The sequence below is a fragment of the Geospiza fortis genome, unplaced genomic scaffold (assembly GCF_000277835.1).
Source record: "Geospiza fortis unplaced genomic scaffold, GeoFor_1.0 scaffold424, whole genome shotgun sequence".
In the NCBI taxonomy this organism is placed as follows: domain Eukaryota; kingdom Metazoa; phylum Chordata; class Aves; order Passeriformes; family Thraupidae; genus Geospiza; species Geospiza fortis.
In genome coordinates, this window is record NW_005054354.1 from 852,830 (window position 1) to 873,003 (window position 20,174).

The following is a 20,174-nucleotide window of genomic DNA, read 5'->3' on the forward strand; positions in this document are numbered from 1 at the left end:
TCTGGAAAGAGCCCTTTGCCACTAGAGTTCTCAGTCCACTTATCACAACTATTTCTTTCCATTAAATATGTTATATTTAGAACCCAATACTAAACAGAAGAAAAAAACCCCGACAGTGTGGAATAGAACAGACTGGTGCTTAGGCTGGACAGACAAAATAACTTTGATGAAGTAACACCTTTCTTTAAAAGTTCTTTCATTTGTTAAATGAACTGCTAGATTAGTTTTGAGATTAAACTAATAAAGGTACTGGCTAAACCAGAGCTAACAAATTACTCTCAGCTGTGTAAGTTTGTTTGCTGGTCTTCCAGTGATATGTTGAATACATGGCTCACTGGGAACCAGCACAAATATCAGCAGAAAGATTTGTCTAATCAAATGAAACAAGAGAAACATAGTATTACTTCAGTTTTTTCAAAAGTGCCAACACTGTTCATGCAAAAAATAAACTTAGAAGATGAAAGAAGAACACCACCACCAATATTAGATTTAAACTTACTCTTTATGATGCACTTTCATCAAAATTTGTAGTTGCCAAGTATCAAATTTCACTCATGCAACATCAATCCACTAAGAAATACATATTTTGGTGAGAAAATTAAAGTCCATATTTATGTAAAAACTGTTTCAAAATAAAAATAAAACAAGATTTTTTTTTTACCAAAAAAAGATTTTTTTTTTGTTTTTGTTAACAGAATTATTATTTGGAAAACGTAATTTCCCACATGAAATAGTTAAAGGAAGTTAAATATATTTAAAAATGGAAGATTCTGCATTTACATAGTTATGCCATTAATATTGAAGATATGTTTTCTGGCAAAAAACTTCTCATGCTTAAAAAATGCACCTTAGTTTTATACTGTACATTACAACATACAGTAGTAAGAAACAGAATTAGTAAACAGGTTATATGCAAAGAAAAAAGTTACGTATACAAGACAATTACAACTGTGACACAAAAAAAGAAATGTTCAGTTTAAACAGTATCTGAAGGCAATTCACAATCATTTCAGGAGTTCCGTGAAATTTAAGGCCATTAGTTCTAAATAAAATGTATCTGACACAAACTCACAAAACTGTGTATTTTGTACAAAATATACATGCAAAACCATTTTATAATTATATATCAACAGGCATATAATAAATTTTTTTGGGTAGTTCCGTACACAAAATTGTGAACAAAGCAACATAGTTGTGCAATTTTAAAACCAGTTAATTAACTTTATTATTCATGCACCCTGAATGGAAATGTGATTAAATGACAATATTAAACCCAAATATTATTAAGCCCAATATCCCTTTGAATGGGCAATCTAGACAAAAAAAAAAGTTAAGATTTAAAATTTTTGGAGTTTAAAATGATCCATTATAAAACATCTGCTGTAATCACTTCAAAAGACATTTCTGATGCAAAATTTCCAGTGCTTTAAGGAATGTATTGTATGATTTAATGAGCTCAGTGAGTCAACTACAATACTCTGATGGTTCTGGATTGAGGTAATTTTCTTTAATTAATTATAGCAAGTAACTATTCTAATTTGTTTCAGTAGTTAGTTTAAAAAACTGTAAACTTAGATAAACTCAGAAATTGGAGAATTTCTGAAAAAATACACATACCTCCCCCTCAGTCTGGAGCCAGTTATAAGTCAGATGCTATTATGTTATTCACATTTAAGAGTTGAAATTTTCAATACATGAGATGAATGGATACTGAGAACTGATTGAAGCACTTCAGTTAGTTTAAAACACATTGATATATTTGTCCTTAGCTTTCATTTGTATTTGTCTGGACAAACATTCAAAGAGATATTGCTTCCCTTGTTATCTTGTGACAAACTATTGCAAGCTAGAAGACATGTGAGCCAATATTCCAAACTTTTATTCTTAAGAATAGTTATAAAAGTACTGAAATTTAAAAATAGTAACATGTAAACATTGATACAGAGTAATAGCATTCCTATACATTTATATACACACAGTATTCAGAGAGGGCCCAATCTTCTGAGTTGAAAACCTGACTTGTGCTTTCCCCCCTCCAATAAATACATCAAAAAAGTAGGGTGTTTGGACTAAAAAAAAAAGTCCCAGAACATCAACATTTTGCCCCTAGCATTTAAAAGCTTTCCAGTTGCTCATGCAACTAATAGGAGAATTTTGGTATGTGAAGAGAATTTTTCTAGCTCCAAAATGTTATCAGAAGCTACTGCTGCATCCAGAGATTTGTGGTAAATGCTAAACACTTCAGAGCAGTCATATCTGAGTCTGCAACACGTGAATTGGGGGTGTGTAGGGGGGTGGTGCAGGTGATGGCTTTATTCCTCTGACTCTCATGTAGGACAGAAACTGCTCTGGGATTTCAGCCAGCACATCTTTAGCCAGTCTTGCCATGCTCAACACGTGGTTTCCACTTCTGTCAATGTAATCTCGGAATGGCACAAACTACAAAACAAGAGATGTTCACTCAGACACAGAATGTATCTTACAACATAAAATAAGAAAGCTCAGCCTAGGGGTAAGAGTACATAAACATGTTACCTTACACAGTTTTAATGTACATATACATACATTGCATTTTATGTCATATATTTTATAAATACACATTGTATCTCAATTTTTATAGATCTGCCTTCTAATAGAAATAGTGTAACACTTTCACTTGGGTGAACCCTTTCACATGAGCCATGGCTAGTTCAGGTTGCTGATGATGTGCTTCACTGATGTATTAGGGTTATCTCTCAACCCCTTCCATGCAAGAAGGTAATTTTGTCTCAGAAAGCCATTCTCAGCTTCCATTCCCTGCTCCTGCAGCCACCCACCAGACTCCCTCCACTCTGGCACTTGCTGAGTAGATTTTTTTGACCTCTGAAGTGAACAAAACAGGAAGGATGACTTTATAATTTTTGACCATTTTGCATTATACCTAGTAGAACTCTGAACCACCTGAACACTTTTAATATGATATTAACAAATGCATAAAGAAGCTAAGTAAAAATGACTGGATCAAAAAAGAACTTGTTATGTGATATTCAGATGTTCAACACTTAAACCATTTACTTGCCCAGCACTGGCTTGGATTTTGTAATACTTAATGGGAATCTTGTGCTACTGGCATACCAAAAGGAAACAATCCAGGCTCCTTGATTTTTTTTCCTTGTGTAAAAAGGACATGCAGTCTGGATTGAAGAACATGTATCCCAACCTAAGAGATCCCCTTACCCATTAGTCTGCAGACATGAAATCTCAGACCACTGCTCTGTAACAAAGTGGGGACATGGCAACAGTGTAATTGCTGAAATGCAGTTATACAACACAGATGGCCTGATGTAGCTCTTCTCCTCTCCCCACACTGCAGAGATGCCAGAGCAGCTGCAGGAACTATAGACAGGAAAGCAAACCTAGAGATGTACAGGGACAGCTAGCATGGAGATGGCAGAGGAATAGAATGAAAGGCATAAGAGAAACCAAAGAGAAACTGATGGAATGCCAAGTGCTTTTCTGTAATTTAAGAGTTTAATTAAAAAGGCTGATATGCAAAATTCTTAGGAGAAACAACAGGTGCATCACTATAAGTAAATATTCTCCTAAAATGTCTTAAATAGCAAAAGGACAGGAAAGGAGCAGAAATTAAACAAAACTGAGGAAGAACTGGTACATATGTAGTACAGAGTCCCACAACATGTATCCATACTAGTGAGGAGGAGATAGTGAAGAACATGCCTCTACATGAGCTGCAGCCAGTAGTAAATATAACACATACAGTGGACTCACTGTTAACAGACAAACTTTTCCTGTACTAATTTAATCAAAATATTTCACAATACTAGAATTAATAGGTAATTAGAATTAATAGGCAATACTAGAATTAACAGTAATACTAGAATTAATAGGTAATACTAGAATTAATAGGTAATTCACAATTAGAATTAATAGGTAATTTCACTAGTTAATTTTAATTAACCTAATACACAAAAACCCCACTTTTTAATTTGAGTAGTTAGTTTTATAAAGGCAAATCAGTTTCAGCCTGCTAGATACAAAATAAAGGTCAAACCAAATTTAGACAGTTTGACAGAATCCCTTTTTATTTATTTAGTTAGTCTATAAAGTCAATATTTGTTAGCATTTAGACAGAAAAAGAGCACAAAATAATACTGTGTTTGGGTAGTTCAATATGGCATGGGGCAACATTCTGATTAAAATATATTAATAATAAATATTTTATTACAATTCTGATATGCAATGAATTCCAAAGAAATACAAAAGGGTATTCACTGCCTTTTTCTTTTCAGCACAGGTTAGTAACCTCAAAGCAAAGCATTTTCACAAATCTTGTTTATAATATGTTAGAACTCTGTCCATTTATGCTCTTTAAAGCTTTTTGGGCTGTTGGGCAAGTGTAATGCTCGCCAGAAGATACCTGAATTAGCTTTAAAAAATCTGAGATGGCACACAGGGCTTTGCAGAAATATGAGCCTGGGTTCCACCCCACACACTGCTCTGCTGAAAGCACTGACATTTACAGAACAACACATTACAGACAGGCCCTCTCCAGCCCAATGCGGACACCAAGGAACACTTCAAAGACTTTGACAAAATGAGAAACTATTTCTTATCTCCTGTTAGCTGTCTTACATCATCGCTACCTTCAAAACTATCTGACAGCAATGACCAAAGAAGCCAGCATGTTTTACTCTTCTAAGAGTTTTGGTATCTCACTTTCTCATCAGCTGTTATCTCTATATGTTGCAAAAATGAAAAAAATACCTTTCTCAACTATTAGAATTCAGGAATCCATGACTTTCTTTAATGTATATCCATAGAGAGTATGAGGGTAATTTAATTTCTATCTTAGGCTCATTTCTGATCCCCATTTAGAAAAAAAAATAGAGAGAATTTTAATGCAGCATGCAAAAAGACTGAAGAAGACTGAAAAAAAGAGTTCTGATAATTTTCATTTCCATATATTTATGTAGCTTTCTTTATTTTTCTATTCTAATAAAACCAAACTATAAAATCAGGTGTCAAACTCATGTTTTGAACACATCCTTGGACTGAAATATTACATCCACCAGCAGTTATCAATCAATCCTTAAACATTCACATATCAGCATTTGTAACATTAAACATTTTGAAGTTTCAGTTCCTGCAGATATAAATGGAAACAAATAAACATATCCCAAAATTCATCAGCTGCTATCTGTCCTTAATTGTCATGCAGTATGAGCTATTGATATGGCTCACTTATTTTCCCTCTATATATATTCTATTAAACAACAATATAAAAATCCAACCTGTCTTGAACAGAAATAAGTGCGAACAAATAAGAGGAAAAATAAGTGAACAGCATGAAGTCTGACAAATAGGAGGAATAAAGGAAGAAGAAGAAATGGCAGTTCTAAGGTGAGGTTTGAATCTGTCAGTGTTTAAGAGGCATTTGGAAAATGTCCTTATTAACAAGTTCTAACTTTTAGTTAGCCCTGTACTTAAATGGCCATGCAGTTGCACTAGATGTCTGCTCTAAGTCCCTTCCAACTTAAATACTCTATTTTATAAATGTGTTCAGGCACTACCAGGAAATATGGCGTCCATATAAGATTTACTTTTAGCCAGTACCCATTTTTTCTAGAAACATCATGTTTCTCCAAATTTTCAGTAGCTAACTCTTCTCCATGGCTGTATAGCACCAAGACTTTATAACAATGCCCTGCCAGTTAGGGGTCATTTCCTAACAAATGCAGATCTCCTCTTGTGTGTTATAAAAAGGCTTAGAGCTGTCACAGAGAGTTTCTGAGCTTGTTATAAACACCTCAAGATAAAGTATGCCAGTGCTAAGGCAAAATGAAAGGTAGGAATATAGATAGAAATGAGAATTCAAAACAAAGAGGAACAGTAAAATCTCTCTATGATAATATATTTTCTCTCCCACCTGCACAATGTCTCTTTCTGCAAATCTTCCTCTTGAAGAAATCCTCACTACATCCCCATCCAGTTCTTCCATGGCTTAAAAAAATAAACAAAAAAACGTTATGAGTTCAGGTACACAATAAAATCATCCTACTGAGAAAAAGTTCAGACAACTTACACTTTTGAGCAATAAAAAACCAACAATTCCTCTTTAGATAACTCTGTTAAGATCATTTGCATCAGAAAATACATCATGTTTTGTAGCTGTTTTGCACTTTTTCATGGTGACAATACATACTTTTAACTTTATTGTCACCTTCAGAAAAGAGCAGAGTATGACAAAGTTTTTATCCTTTCATCTCTCAAAACAGCAAGTACATCTGGTTTTGTAAGGCAATATATATATATTTTCAGAGGTGCAGAAAAATTCATCTTCAGCAGCTATTGTTACAGAAGATATCAGAGGATACAGCACAGAGAGGTAATAACTCACAGTCACATTGAAAAAGCAGTATATTCTAATGCTAGGGAATGAGGAGTGCTTAAAAAAATTATTAAATTTATTGGGTAATTCTTCTTGTATCTTCTGAGCAGGATACAGGTAAGCTCTGTTGTCCAGATACCTGGAAGCTATTCTAGGTGGAAAGATGTACCTGCTCTCTTGTCAGTGTTGAAATGGATGGATTTGGGAGCTCAGATTATTGCTGAGATGTTGGATCTGCAGTTCTACAAACCTTCTTTCAGTGTGTGCTATGAAAACCAAAGCCCTGCACCTCAGCTTCTCAGGGGTTTACAAACTGGGCTAAATTCACCGAAACTAGCACTTCAAACACTAGTTCTTCTGAAGCAAGAACTAGAAAGTATAAATGACAGCATCAGGAGCCAAGCTAACAGAGTATATTTGCTCAAACAAAGCAATCAGTAGGTCTGCAGAGCATGTTGCCTGATGATGCTGTTGCAAAAATGTACATGTGTTCAAACCAGGACACTGAACAAGTGTTTGAAGGAGTTCACTAAAAATTTCCATAACAGACATGAAGCACATCCTGCCCAGGAAACTCCAACCTAAAACCAGTATTCAGGGAAATATCAAATTTGCTTAGTCTGTTCTTAACATTCTCTAGGGAACTACTCATGGCAATGTCAGATACAGAACACTGGGCAGAAATGCTTCTGTTGTGACCTGTTACAGTCATCCCCACATCCTTTAGTGAAGCTCTGCCAAATGTATGTGTCATCTACCCAAATTTCAAAGTTTTAAGAACCCCTCTGGTTTTGCTCAGGGGCTGGGAGATGTAGGGAACAGGGAGATCTGAAGAGGAGCAGCTTGGTCTCTCTAGGGCAGAACTGAAGCTCCAGGGGCACTTGAATGTGCAGACACCCTGAACATCACCCTCCTGCAGGCACAGCAGACATGGAGTCTGTTGTTTATTCCAGAAGGAATTTCTGTTTATTCCAGAAGGAATTTCTGTAAATGGAAGTAATTCCTCTGTCCTCTTGGGCACTGAGGGACCACAGACTTGGCATACACCTCATGGTGAATCTCACTGAGGCAGTACACACCAGGATTGTGGCTCCAAAGATGGAAACTGCATCCTGCAGTACAAACAGAATCCCAGCTTCAGGAAAGGGGGAGGGAGGACACCCCAAGAACATGTCCTGACTGAGAAAGGGAGCCTGGGCAAATCCAAGGACTAGACAAACAGGGAGAAAGGGAAAATGCAATGGAGGGGTCGGAGAATGGTAAGTAACACAGGACTACACTGGAATTCTCAGGAGTAAAAATGAAGTTTACAAATTCCCATCATATGCATTTATGAATATAAACTGTCCTTTCTCACTGATTGTGGCATACAATCACTTGAAGTGTAAGTGTTCACCTGGACAATTTCTTCATGGAGTAAGATACTTAAAATTATGACTACTATACCACTTGCCATGTAGCATAAGAATAATGCTTGTAATAAAAGAAAATAAATTTCAAATAAATAATTTTTGTCTTGTTTTTTCCTCTTTTTCCCTACATTTAGAGTACTTGTACAAAAATTAACATGTACAGTCATTAGTGAACACTAAACATCTGTGGCAGTAGTACTAAGTATATTTAATGTACAACAGAAGGCAAACTGTCTAACCAGATGTACTAGAATTAAAAGAAATTATTTAGGACTTTGAGGAACAGACACACACAATGCCTACACTTCATAGGGCACTGATACCTACTTAATAAATTAATACAAATAATGGAAGCAGCTTAGTTATTACAACAGAGAATGGTGTTCCAGAATATCATAGAAAGAATATATAAATAACCTGGTAATTTCTCTCCTGCTGTAATATTCTGTCAATGCTGCTGCACAGTAGGGCTCACTCCTGTCACCAAGTGAAACCCTGTTTAATCCAGATCACCTCAAATGTATTTATTTTTCTCAAGATTCTATTACTGCAGTAAGATCAATATTTCCACTCAACTGACACTTCACAAGGCATCTAAATATTTGTGTTGAAGAAATGGAACATTTCTTGAGTATAGTTTACTTTACTGTAAATGCTGAGCCCCCATATGGCTCTGACTTGAACAGAGAGCCTGAGGGGCTACACAGCTCCACATGGTAGCTTGTAATCACACCGAGTTATCAATCAATCAATCCAGCTGGAAATGCCAGCAGCACTCACTCCTCGCTTCATATAATGTTCTTTTAAAGACCAATATTTGTTTGAAAAGCTACATATTACTAAATTGTAAGCAAATCTAAAAAAAAATTAGAAAAAACACTAGAACACTTACCATCAAACTCTGCTGGTCCTACCCCCACTATAATTATGGACATTGGAAGCTTTGAAGCCTTCAAAAGAAGAAAAAGAGATTTAATGCATTACATAACCTCTGTCAATAATAGGAGATCTGAGAACAAAGTGAACAAAAACCATGCAGAAATTATGTTTTAAAGAACAATTTTTTCCCCCTAAAAAAGTTGAGTGGAGTAAACTGTCTGCTTAAGTGGTATAAAACATCTTGAACAAAGATAGAAAGGCACATGGTATTTTATTTTTTCATTACCAATTCTTTGAATCATATAGGATGCTAATTAAAGACAAGAAACGATGTTAGCATTTAATATTAATATGACAACTAAAAGGACAAATTTCTCCTAGAAACTTTTGTAAACTGACAGTAATTGCAAATACGTACCTAATAACAGTCTGACATTTATTTAAATGTGCTTTGCTGTTTCTTGATTTTACATAGCTGCTTGCATCTATGGGATACTATTTTGTACATTGATCTTACGCCAGTTTTTAAAAGGAAAGAAATAATCTATTTGAGCAATATGTATATTACATTTATCCCATTAATGAAATTTTACTCTAGTCAATCATCCATGCCACAGACAAGCAAGATATAGAATTGGCCTGTGGTAAGATTTTTAATTTTACTTTATCTTATTCATTCAAAGGTATCTGCCTGTCTCTGAATAAACTCTGTAAAATCTTTAAAATTACCAAGACACTATCTTAAATATTGGACTCTCCTGTCCTGATAGTAGCATCAGTTCATAGAAATAATGTGAATCTGCCTCTGATGAAGAAGGTATCAACTAAAACCAAAGAACATTCAGCAAATGTCAGGGTTGACAACTTACTGAGATAATTCTGGTAACTCTGTTGCTTATTGAGATATTGTGATAAACTGTAAAATGCCTACAATCATCTTAAACATTAAACAGGAGCATACACTGCTTCTGTAAAAAAAAATCATAGATGTACACCTTCTCTTACTACAGAACCTTCTGCTTTCTAGAATGTTATTTTTTGATTGTAAAGAAAGTATCCTTTAAAGAGATTCCTACTCACACAGACACTGAATTATGTGATACAATGAAATATGAAATAGTAAGTGGCAAGGACAGCATAAAGACAAAGAGTTAAACTTTTGCATATAAACCTAAGTCTTGGCATTTCCTGAATGACAGCATAACCTTTAAACAGTCTGGTAAAACAGAACGTGTCTGACATATATGCTGTAATGAGAAAGATGCCTAAAAGCACAATTAATGTTCAAATTGAAATATACTCTGAGTTTTATACACATCAAGTTGCATTGGACATCATTGCCCTTTTTAGTATTATGGATATTATTAAGACTGAAAAACCTGCTATTGAATAGCATTTAATTAGTTCTGGCATGGTATACTGTGCTCACACTTCAAGAAATACGCAGAAAAATGAAGGCAACTTCATAAAAACCCCAGACAGCAAATATTATCAAACTTCCACTTATTCCAAGCTAACACCACATCTGCTGTGTTTCCAGACAGTTGCAGACTAACAGCCATTATTTGTTGAAATGAACTATTACTGAAAACAAGGGTTTTCTGTATGTCTTGGTGGCAAAGGAATTAATCTTACAAGGTATCAGCCAACTGCACTCGCTGGTCTCTTATGCACAGACTTCAAATGGAAGGGTGAGTCACAACCAAGAGCTGCTCTTTTTTTCTCCACTGAGTCTTTTTGTCACCTAAAAGCAGCTCATCTAAAAGAAATTATGTTTCAACCTTCTAGTCTGGGCTGGAGAATGAATTTCCAAGCTTACTATGACACAGACTCTGTGTATGTGCTGCAGGCTGGGACTGAGGGCATCTTGGTCCCCAGGGAGAGGCAGAACACTGGGGCGGAATTTTCATGTGCACCCCACAAACTTAAAGAGCATCAAATCTCTACAGGAGGTACTAAAAGTGGGTCTTCAAAACTGTGCCACCTAATTCTGCACTATTCACTTGGACGTGATGCTAAATTACTTTAATGTAGGTTTTTCAACTCACCACTCTGCTGTTAACTAGTTCCACTGTGGTATGTTAAAAACTACTGGTAGAGATCTTTTCCAAACATGTCTAGGAGTGTTTCTGTGAGTACTTTTATCTGAAATTTCCCACAGGCAAAAGCACAATAGAACCTGCTCATAATACAGAATATTACCTATACCCATGGCAGTTTGGAAGAGAAAAATACTGAAAATAATGCAGAAAGTAAAACAGAAAATGCAGAAACTATTAAATAAGGAACTTACAGAGTTTTAGGGGACTGTTTTGAGGGAAATCAGAAAATTGGTATGCTTGCCATTCAGGATCAGAAAGATGGGGGCAGTTTTAAAAAAGTCTGGGGATCAACACTGTCAGCAATTATGAGAAAGAAAAGAGTTTACTATGAAAAGCTGCATGGTGGGATGTGCATGAGGAAGGAGGAGGCAAGAAATAGATGAGTAAAATCATACAAACATACAGGGCTAGACAGAAGAGTATCACCACAAAATACTAATTAGGTCAAGTTGACTTTTGCTTTCTTTTCATCTTTATGCATAATAAACTTCTCCTATTTGGTAAAAATGGGTACTCATGGAACAAATCTAGTGCCTGAACTATTAATCCACTTACTTTATTGCCTAAAAAATGAATTTCTACAAACATTATTTCAACACTTTCAATGAAACTTACATTCACTATGGATTCTTTTGTCTGAGCCATATCAGATATAACTCCATCTGTAATAATGAGAAGAACAAAATACTGGGAGCCATCTTTTACTGAAGCAGCATATCTAAGGGAAGAGAAACCAATATTATAATAGTAAAAAAACCTTTATAAAAGGAATTAATATGAAAACAAGCTGGAATTGCAAAATTTGACTACCAAGGACTAAAAAACACAGTGAATTTCAAAAGTAAAGACACTCATATCTAAGCCAGACTTTATACTTTTAAATGAGAACATTGAAAAAATATAACTAATACAAGACTGACAATCTGCATGTGTTGCATCAGCGAAAATGGGAACTGCACCACTACCAAAAGGAGCAGGGACAGAATGTGCCTCATAAAATGATGAGATGTTAGCCTAAATTGTTTAATAGGTATTACTTATGGGATACATAGCTGCCTATGAAGGGTATACATGAATACTGAATGGTTGTGTTTATAGCACAAATAAAACTTAACAGGAATCAACACATTGCATATTTTTCTATTCTTTTTTTTACAAATCCAGGTTACTTACTGTTGACCATGATTGCAGATTTATAGTTCACATTTATATGCAGGTTTGTAAAAGGCCTGAACATGCACCCTGCAACCCTGGCCTCAATATTAATTTCTGACCACCCACAGATGTCCTTTCCTGCAAGACTCAAGCTTTTTCTTGTGCTGTACAGGAATGCAAGATAAAATACACCCAGTGACACCCAGTGCCATTCCCACCTCAGTCAAAGGACCCAAGAAGCAACTACTCTTTGCAAAGTCCTGAAAGAGAGTGAACCCAAAAAGCCTCACTAAATTCTATGGCCTGAACAGAAGAACTTTTTAACTTTTTTTTGTGGGAAGCTGTTTGCTGCTTCACAGCCTCTACAGTTCCTACTTTTATGAAGACTCTTGGTGCTGTGAAGAAGTCAAGAAGTAGAACCTTGTGCAGTGAGTTGTAGAGAGAGCAGTAAAAGAAAAAAATTAGTTGCCTCAGGAATGCTTTTCAATACATGGCCAAATACCTGATATGACTGTGAAATAACTCACTATTTTATTGGTCACTGAATATGAAAGGCCTGGCTCACTGAGCAGAGCATGTTCAATGATGGCCACAATGCTTACATATGCTTGCAAGATTCTCTGATGATAACACAGTGCATTGGCAAGCAACTACTTCTGATAAATACAGTGCTGCAGTCACAACATTTATAAGAGTTTGGAGAAAGCCACAACTGATTTACAGAACATCAGCATCTTCCACCCTCTCCCCAGGATCCAGATGGGTAAAAAAGCCATACAAGCAGTGAACCTGTTGGATATCACCTATTTGCATGCAGGCAGTAGGGACTGATAATTAAATATTGAGATTAGCAAGACCTACCACAGAACACATTTTTACTGCCAACCAGAGACTTCTTTTATCTCACTTTTCCACACTACTTATAAACTTTCCAATGATGATTGCATTGACAAGGTATGATGAGAGAGTAAAATAAAAATTATCCTCCCTGAGCACTTGACACTGTCTACATACCTACACTGAAGAAATGGAACAGAAATCCGGTTATTTCAAATTTTTCACAGATTAAAATGCTCCAAAGCCTTTTGCAAGAAAGATCTTACATGAGGAAGGGAGATGGGAGATAACACTAAGTTGAATCTGGTGTAGTTTAGATAACTCTTTAACTGGGGAAAGGATAAAAAAATCATTATCTGCCTTATTGTCTGCCTAAAGAGTTTCCAAAGAATAACAAGATCACAACAGGACAGTAATATCTGACATTGGTTACAGAGATTTCATCAGAGGCACTCTTTTAAGTAGGAGGGATGTGGAAAGAACAAACTTCTTTGAGGATGAAAGTAGGGTCAAAGAGTAACTGCAGGGCAGTACCATGTCTATGAGAGTCACCAGAATAATCAAGAAATTGAACCTTGAAGGAAAATGGTGTTACTGAGAACTGGACTGATACACAGATTGCTCCAGGGATCATGCAGTAGAAATCCTTGTGAAGACACTCAGCTTTCCCACTATAATGTAGTATGATTTACTACTAGGAAGAGCTCCCAAAGTCTGCAACAACTTGATATTTAGACAGAAGTTCAGTGGAAGGACTACTAATACTGGTGGACAGTCTTCTGTTAGTCTGCAAATGTTGGCAAATATTCCTGAAAAACAACTGGTGAGAAAAAGAACTAATTTTATGCCAATACTTTGATAAAACTGGATCCAAAATTTCAATTTTTGCAATTAACAGCAGGCTTGAGATAAATTGCCAAGTTCTGGATCAGGTATCTCAGCTGCTATGACCAGTTCTGAAGAAAAAGAAAGAGCCAGAAAAATTATTGGGTTAGATTTCCAGATAATGTGGCCAATGCAGACACTGAGTGCCATATATATGGAAAACTGCTACTGAAGGGATCATGTCAAAGGAAAGATTAAAGGAGACAGATACTCTCAGATGACAAGCAATGTAAAATACATGTACATCATTTTAATGGTATGATCTGAATACAAAACAACTAACCCTAATGATAAATAGCTGAAATCAGCTATCTAGCCATGCTAGGGGGCACAGAAAATTCTCTGCCCCACAGAATTTGCAAACTATTTTCTGCTGGTCTGTAGAACCAACAACAGCAAACCAGATAGTACATAAATATCTCTTGCTGTTAAAATTAGCCATTTTGCAAGCTTATAAACAAAACATTACCAGTACAATGATTTACACATCCCTACTTCTTTATTTTGTAACCAGTAGTTCTTTGTGTCTATAAATAAAATAAAATCTGTTCAGCAAATCACCTAAGCCATATCCCTTTCCTATATAAATTCATGGAGGTATTATACTGCCAAGGTCTTGAGCTCAAGATTATAAGTCAAGATCTTGTCTGCCAAAATAAGGCAACATTATCCTTCTTAAGAAACTTTCTCTAAACACAGGGAGGTTTTTACTGTGAGGAGTTAGATGAGGTGTTGCATAACAGCACCATGGCTCCCCAGTGGTGACAGCTGTATCACTGCCTTGAAAGTGCCACTACCAGCTGGGAATTGTTGGCACAGAGAGACCTGCAAGATTTTGCTGACATTTGGGACATTCAGAGATTAGAGAAACTACACATATAAAAAAAACTTTTATAAAAAAACTCAGAACTTATAAAAAATTTTGACAGATGCATATATTTTCTGTGAAGTAATAATTCTGTGCTCTAAAGGACAAAAAAGGAACATGACAAAAATTTTATTTTCTTATGATTTCTGCTAAGATTTTGACTCAGGCTGGTCAAATGGATCACTTGTATTTCTTTTTAATCAGCAATTAAATTCTGCATAATACCAGCATATGGTCTTCAAACCTACTCAAAGTCACAAGGTACTTAATTTTGGGACTGAATAAACAAAACAACTGTCAATAAATACCTTTCTCTGTAACTGTCAGCCTTTTATATGCAGCAGTTGTTCTGACACAAAGAAGTTTCTGCACAGCACCTGCTGTGATGCTTACCTGGCTACATGATTAATTACAGGAGCAAAGTTTGTTGGTCCATAAAGCTGTACAGATTTTAGACTCCTGTAATATGCCTCCATTACACCATCAATTCCATGGCAGTATGGATTTTGAGGGTTTCCATTCTAACAAAAACAAGAGATGATTAATCAGTATAACTAATTATGAAGTAAAAACTACACAGGTTAATGAACACTGCCCAGTGTAGATATGTAAAAGGCAAAGAGCTAAGCATTCTACGATCTATTCAGAGAGTGTACTACAAATGCCCAGTGTATGTGCCAAGTCTGCTTGTGAGTGTTACCTGCTGAGGTGAGGAGGTTCTGCCAGCCCCAGCAGTCTGGATCACTAGGGCTGGCTTCTAGACATAAACACCACCTTTAGTGTAATTAAACACTCCTTCATATGTACAACAGTAACAGGCATTTCCCTGTGTGGATTTAAGGTATGAATTACAGGTCAGATGTAAACCTGGAAGCATGTTTAGGAGCACAGTTCAGGCTCAATGTTTTATTCTTTTAAATATATGAGAAAAAGAAATGGTAGCCAGATCCTGAGTTCATACACTTAGAAGTGTGTAAGGTAAACAATAAACTTTCCATTGTTTTGCCCCAATATTTCTGCATTGAAAAAATTATTTTTGACCTGGTATAAGCAAAAGAAGAAAGGAATTTCCTCTTTGGGAGCCCACAAAATGGTTGGTACTGTAAATTCTTACGGTAGGCATTTTACTACCTATCTCCATAATGACTCTTTAATGAGGATACCTATTAACAGATGGCAATACAAACACAAAAGCAGAATTCCAGACCCATGTCAGGCCAGGAAAATGATCAATGATTGTTCAAATCATCCTACTCTCCTTCATATGCCAACACCTCATTGGCTTAGTGTGCCAGTACCTCATTCTGAGGTAAAGTGTACCTGCCTGAGAATCTAGACAACCAAAGAGGATTTTGAACAGAATTTGTCTAAAACATTAAAAGAGAGAGCTGAAAACGCTGCTAAGCATTACATGGGAGACACCTATATATGTTTACATATGGAGGAAGGAAATACACACACACACACATATATATATGTATATGTATGTATGTGTATGTATGCATGTGTATATGTATGTATGTGTATGTATGCATGTATATATGTATGTATGTATGTGGTGCTTTTTCTTCTGTAAAAGTATCATGATGGCTCATAAAGTAACTGAATTAATTTTAGAAATAGCCTTAAAACTCAGATGTATCAATATATTTGGATTTGCTATACAAAGTCCAAAGTCTGCAATTTAAATGGGTATTTGTAATTGCACCTGTTTTAAATTACATCTATGTGGAAAACATTTCCCTGAGGTAAGATATGTTGCACTCTTTTCTAGCACAGGCTGACAGAAGAAATACACGTCCACAGTCACCAATCTGCTGCCATGTCTTTGATGCTGACTGATTAGAACTCCCCTGGTACACCTACATTTGCTATAATTCTGACACATTTATCCTACCCTGAGAAGAACAAAAACCTCAAAATAAGCAAGTAGATAAACCAACACCAATCACAAGCATCACCCTTCTGGCAAATCCTGGTAGATTTTAGGTTTGTAATTTAACCGACCCATGGAGGAATCTCAGACTTGTTCTTATCAACTCATCTTTTAGTCCACTTAGATATCCCTGTGTCTCTGAACTAGCAACCTGTAAAGACAGAGATCCCAGAAAATGAGACAGAATAGTAAGAATAATAATGAAATTTTATCTTGGAGCATGATTTGTTTGCTTCTTTAGAGATATTAGCTTCAGTCTGAAGCCTTTAAAGCATCTGTTTCTCAAGCTGCTACAGCTGAGGTTAAAGCTTATTACTTTTCTTTATTACGATTTTTGGCCTGCAGGGACTTCTTGACTCCAGATTTCTCTCCATAACTTCAAGTGAAGTAACTTCAGTATGATGAAAAGTTTCCAAACAACTATTTAGAGTAAGCACAGAAGACTTAGCACATTCTCTTGTTCTTTACTTGTCCAGTAACTGCTTAAGACTACAACCTTAACTCCCAAAATTGTTGTAGTAAAGAAATTTTAAAAGTATATTATTTATTTACTTACCAGTGCAAATTCATGTGATACTCTTCCATCTGGAGGGAGTCTAGCTCCAAAACCTAGAGCTGGGAACATTTTATCACTATCATAGTCCTGAATTATTTCCCCAACAGCTCTCAGTGCCATGCCATAGGCATTCAGCTGATAGGGGTTCATGTAGTGCAGTGAAGTTGGCTGTAAAGGGTTACCTGTTGAAGCAAGGATCAGATTTACTTTAAAACTAAATCACTTCATCACATGAATTTTCTCTCTTAAAAATAAGAAGTTGTATCAGGTAAAAATGCAGTGTTCCAAATAAATTTTAAAAGTAGCAGATTTTTAGTAGTTCTAAATACATTTTAGCAGAAGTAGCTGTATTTCAGCATTGAAAGGGCAGCAAGAAACTTGTAGATTTGTGCAATTTATACATTTTTAAGACGAAATTTACAAAAGTATTATGGCATTCTGAAAGCAGCTTTGGAGGAGGATCACAACTTATCTCTGCTTAGCCCCACTTCAGCCTCACTCTCCCTGGAACTATTTGGTCCTTCTCAATGGGTTCTTGTAAGTTTTCTCCCAGCAGTTCAAAAAAACTAAACAACAATAGTAATAATCAAAAATTACACAGATATTTGCAAACGGCTTCTGGCTATTAAATTTTATATGTAGCTTTTCCAACTTTTATCTGTTCTGTTTGTCCTGCTTTCCTAGACAGGAATTGGCCTCTCTTCTGTTGCTCAGCAAAATGGAATCCTGAGTGCAGGTGGCGCCAGCTGAATACTGTTACAAACACACACATATGTGCACTTAAAACTGAGCACAGCACAAACACACATAAATAAGATGTTTATTTTTATTCTTACCATTGGAGGCTGTGAAATCAATAGCAACTGTGAAATTGATTTGGGTTCTGCAGAAAAAGCAAACACAAATCTTATTAATAGTAGTACTGCTATGGAGAGAAATAAACAAGAGATGGTAACATCATCTGTGGACAAACTGTAGGACACTGACTTTCTAATAGAGGAAATAAACACTGAAAATACTCTTATATAAGGTTCAAGCCAAGGGCTACACAACACAAACCTATTAACACACTGAAAACAGTTACTTGACTCCATCATTCTTTTTTTCATTGTTTATTAAAAATCCTAAACAAATAATTAGTAAGACCTCAACTACCATAAATGTTATTAATTCCTTTTAACAGTAATACTGATTTTCCTTTGGACACATTTTAACCCTGGCCACGTAAAAGGTCCTCTCCCAACTGAGGTGGAATACCAAAACAAAGCAATGTGCCTTATGGATTCAGTGCTGCATAGATCAACACTACTTTGCTATAATTTAGTTGGCATAGAAATACATGATCTACTTGAAAGTGACAGATGATTTTACCCTATCTTCCTATACACTACAAGAAATGAAAAAAGTATCTTTAAAGGAACAGTAATCCTCACCTCACAGCCACAGAGAGAGCAAAGTGAAACCTGTCATCTTTTAATATAAGTTCCATCAGTACTGACATACATAAGGGAACAAATTAAGCCTGAATGTAGTTTTTGACTAGGTTTGATTATGGTTTTTTAAGCAGTACATTGGAAGGAATCATGGATTCCCTGTGGCTTCAGAATGACAACCAGCTGGTCTGTCAGCAGGGGGGAGCAGTGGAAGGTTTGAGGACCATTTACTGCACAGAACTGTACAACAGAGCTGTCAGAGTAACTAATTCTAAGAGGCTGCATCCTCTCCATGGCATCTAAACCCCCAGTGTCACTTATAATTTCTCCTTTGCAGATGCTTGTTGAGCCAAATGCTGTAACAACATACAGAAGATTTTTCTGATAAAGTCTCTTCAAGATCTTCCTCTTACATGGTTTTATTACTCCTTGATAGTCTCCAAGGATACAAGAAACACATGGCAAAGCTTCTAAAATACTTTGCTATGGCAGCCCTTGCTTTGTAACTTTCTCATGCCAGGCCTCCTGTGAACAGCCAATATGCCTCCCATTACAGTGGAGAGTGTACTGCCTGGATTAAAACAGCTGTCATGAAAGGAGATCTGAATTTCCCTTTTGACCATCAATGATTCAATACAGTTCAGCTAAAAATATGTGACCAAATCCTTTTGAATCTAAAAAATGTATGGGTGTTCATTTCTAAAGACCTGGATGAAGGTAACGCTTTTAACATGATGGAGGAAAACATTTCCTCTTATTTTCCACTAGTCTGGGACAGAAGAGATGACCAGATATTTCAGTTGCAAAAGGATTGAGTTCCTGAATTTTACTGATTTACAAACAACTAGCTCACTACCTTTTCCAATAAGTCAAACCAGTGAGAAACATTTGCACTGAAATCTCTTTTCTGTCCACTAAGTCTTGGAGTTTTGTGGATTCTGGTCTTTCTTCCAGACAAAAAAAAAAGAGTAGACACTAAACTAGGGTTGATAGTCTTTCCTCTAAGTTCAATTGCATTCCCTTCCAAGATTGTATCCCTTACATGGCTGAACTTATTCATATATTTGGAGGGAATATGTTACTAACTGGGGGCTGTATTAAGCAGCAGGAGAAATGTGATTTTGAAATATACATTATTTTTAGCACAACATACTTACTTTAAATGTGGGAAAGTCTGTGTGGCAAAACATGTGATTAAGTATCAAGATGTAAAAAAAAGTCAGCTATTTAGGAGGTGCTATTTGATGTAATATTCAGATGCAAAAGAGACATCCTTCTCTTTTCTGCCATACTGCTATAAAATCCAGTCTTACTGAGTAAAGCAAAATCTGAGTTTATGGACAAACCTCTATTTCATTCTCCAAAGCTCTTTAAGAAAACAGGAGTCATATAGATGATAGTGGTAATGGAATATCCCAATTAAACACATGCAGACTCAAAACATAAATACATAAAAATAACCCCATAAATAAACACTGTAATTATAATTTGTTAAAGCTGTCAAGATTTCCATGACATCTCCATTAATTCTAAACACCTCGAATTACAATGGAAGTTTTGAACATTAAGTATTTTATTAGCACCCATTTATGGAAGAGCAAATATGCAATTGTGCCTATTGCAGAATCAGTGCTTTCTACCTCCTGCCTATCTAAATGGAAGAAAAACAGGGAACTTAAAAAAAACCTGGATTTGGAGGACATGATAGGACAACAGACTGATT

General features: G+C 35.9%; 1 protein-coding gene across 2 annotated transcripts in view; it reads right to left on the bottom strand.

The window, feature by feature from the left end:
• Window positions 1-483: 483 nt before the first annotated feature.
• The window catches only part of CPNE8 (copine 8), a 57,800-nt gene continuing 38,109 nt past the window's right edge, over window positions 484-20,174 (bottom strand). For both annotated transcript variants that reach the window (XM_031059042.1, XM_031059043.1), the window contains 7 exons: window positions 17,855-17,901; window positions 17,019-17,200; window positions 14,920-15,047; window positions 11,397-11,499; window positions 8,693-8,750; window positions 5,927-6,000; window positions 484-2,439 (listed from right to left, as the gene is read on the bottom strand). In XM_031059042.1, coding sequence (XP_030914902.1) covers window positions 2,251-2,439; window positions 5,927-6,000; window positions 8,693-8,750; window positions 11,397-11,499; window positions 14,920-15,047; window positions 17,019-17,200; window positions 17,855-17,901 — 781 coding nt within the window. In that variant the 3' untranslated portion in view covers window positions 484-2,250. The remainder of the gene's footprint in view (window positions 2,440-5,926; window positions 6,001-8,692; window positions 8,751-11,396; window positions 11,500-14,919; window positions 15,048-17,018; window positions 17,201-17,854; window positions 17,902-20,174) is intronic.